The sequence below is a fragment of the Copadichromis virginalis genome, linkage group LG3 (genome assembly GCF_057382275.1).
Source record: "Copadichromis virginalis isolate Kocher_CV1m ecotype Utaka linkage group LG3, C_Virginalis_male_GT1.1, whole genome shotgun sequence".
In the NCBI taxonomy this organism is placed as follows: Eukaryota; Metazoa; Chordata; class Actinopteri; order Cichliformes; family Cichlidae; genus Copadichromis; species Copadichromis virginalis.
Window position 1 is genome coordinate 64,903,450 of NC_140620.1, and position 2,590 is coordinate 64,906,039.

A 2,590-nucleotide genomic window follows, 5' to 3' on the forward strand; every position below is an offset into this window, starting at 1 on the left:
ATTCATGTTACAGAAACACAGAGGTACGAGACCAGGCAGAAGACTTTCTGATTATTTGTTTTTAGTTAAAATAATTCCATTGTTGTCTAGTGATGGTGTGGTAAAGCTCTGTGAATGTGTCCAATTTTTCCGGCTTTGTTGCTTCACCCAAAGGCAGATCACACAAAGTTTAACTGCTTATTATGAAGAACTGACATCTGCTGGTCATTTAATGTTCAGCAGCACTGCTGTGAGAATACCTGTAGGACACATACCAGTGGATATGTGAGCACATGCACAGCTGCAGGGCTAGAAGGGCCCAAATGAATTAAATAAATAGATTCTTAAATAATTAATTAAATGTGTTATTAATTGATTAATTACATTTATTTAAAAATCATTAAATTTTTAATTAATTTATTGTAAATGTTGGAAATGAAATTATTTGGCATTAAATCAATGATGTATGTATTTAATAAGTATTTTGAACTTAGATTCCTGTCAACTCACAATCGACACAAACACAGTGAACACAAAGCTCCAGCTGTCTGACAACAACAGGAAGGTGACACATGTGGAGGAGCTTCAGTCACATCCTGATCATCCAGACAGATTTGATGTTTGTGAACAGCTGCTGTGTAGAGATGGTCTGACTGGTCGCTGTTACTGGGAGGTCGAGTGGACGAGGAGGGCTCGGATATCAGTGAGTTACAGAGGAATCAAAAGGAAAGGAAGGAGTGATGAGTGTGTGTTTGGTGGAAATGATCAGTCCTGGAGTCTTTGCTGCTCTGATCATTATTCCTCTGTGTGGCACAATAACAGAGAAACACCCATCTCCTCCTCCTCCTCCTCCTCCTCCGTCTCTAACAGAGTAGCAGTGTGTGTGGACTGTCCTGCTGGCACTCTGTCCTTCTACAGAGTCTCCTCTGACTCTCTGATCCACCTCCACACCTTCCACACCTTATTCACTGAACCTCTTTATCCTGGATTTGGGTTCTGGGATCCATCGACTGGTTTCATGAAGGGTATTTCAGACTTTTTTGGCACACTTAGGTATGAATTGACTCTTTGTAGTTAGTCTTACCTGTTAGAGAAACAGTTCAGTCTGTACATGTCTGTGTCTTTCACTCAGAAACACATGATGAGATTCATGGATTCAGTCAGTTGATGTTTTAAACTAAATGATTCACAAATTATTATTCAACACAAGTTTGGTGAGCAGCAGGGCTCATCCTGCTTTTTGTTTTTGTGCATTATAATGATGAAATAACTTTGTCATGTCTGTGGTGGCCTTTGGAGAATTAAACCATCCTGTAGAAACTAGATATAAATGTCATATTTTCCAACATTGATATTTTTCTGTGTTTCAGACGACAATGAAAAGATAAAGAACAGTCTGTAAATCACAAGTTATCAATTCAAATGATTATTAAAGCCACAAGAGAAGCTTCCTGTTATTTGTACCACTCACCTGGTCATGTGATCCAGCTGTGCAGCCAATCATAACTGCCATCACTTTCTACTTTGATATTTCCATGGTGAATGGACTGATTCTTGTTTAACACGTTCATACTCTGATGGATGCATCGGAGAGGGTTAGTGTCTTGCTCAAGGATACTTTGTGTGCCAGCTGGAGCAGTCAGGGATTGAACCACCAACCTTCTGATCATTAGATGCCTTGCTCTGTCTCCTGAGCTACAGCCATCATCAAAGCTCTTTCTTAAATCCTCTCTGAGAGGAGCTCAAACACGAGGAAGAGACGAAAGTGAGGGAAGAGAGTGAACTCATTAGTAAAATGAAAAACAGCCAGCGTTGATGTTTAAGACAAGTGAGGTAACAGAAACACTATATATAGCAGCGGTCACCATGGCAACATCAATGTCGGTTGCTACGTATTGTACTGATCCTGATCTGTGAGCCTCATATCAGGTTATGCTGTTGTTTGTATTTGTTTGCATTGTTACCATTTTTGTGTCTTTTTTAACAAACTACTTTTATCTTGCCATCGTTTGTCAGAGAGTCAAACTACATTTGGTTCATCTTTCTACAATAAAAACATTTCTTCATCTTAATTATTGTATGTGCAGAGTTGTAGTTACTCACAGTGACCACTGGAGGCGTGTGATCCTGATAGTTTCCCTGGAACCGTCCAGTTCATCCACATTAATGAAGCTGTTGGTGATTAACGCTCATCTGTACAACTTTAACAACAATATCAAACATTTAATCGCTCTGCAAACAGCTTGTCTGATGTATAAACTGTGTCTTAAAGGATCAAAGTAAATGTCACATTGAAAGCAGATTTCACTGTAATGTCCTCTGTTTGAAATATTCCAAATATAATCTGGCTTGGTAATGATTTACTCATATATTGTCCACGCAGACTAAAGCAGTAGGAGATGAGATGAAAACAATTAGAAGAATCTTTACTCTTTAATGTCACAAATTCCTCTTTGTATGTAACATAACAACATACATGATACAGCTGCAGCAACTGAGGCGAGGAGAGAGGCAGCAACAAGAAAACTGGAAGAAGGAGACCAACAACACCACCTGTGGAAATCTTTCCCCAATCAAGCGTCATCATATCAGCATTTCATCAAAAGCACAC

The 2,590-nt window shown here is 39.2% G+C and overlaps 1 protein-coding gene across 1 annotated transcript; it reads left to right on the plus strand.

Annotated features, from left to right (window-relative positions):
- The first annotated feature begins 445 nt into the window (after positions 1–445).
- LOC146716638 (stonustoxin subunit beta-like) lies at positions 446–1,457 on the plus strand. The gene has a single exon (XM_085452493.1). It carries the CDS (start codon positions 446–448, stop codon positions 1,055–1,057), a length of 612 nt encoding a protein of 203 aa, XP_085308619.1. The 3' UTR covers positions 1,058–1,457.
- Positions 1,458–2,590: the final 1,133 nt, after the last annotated feature.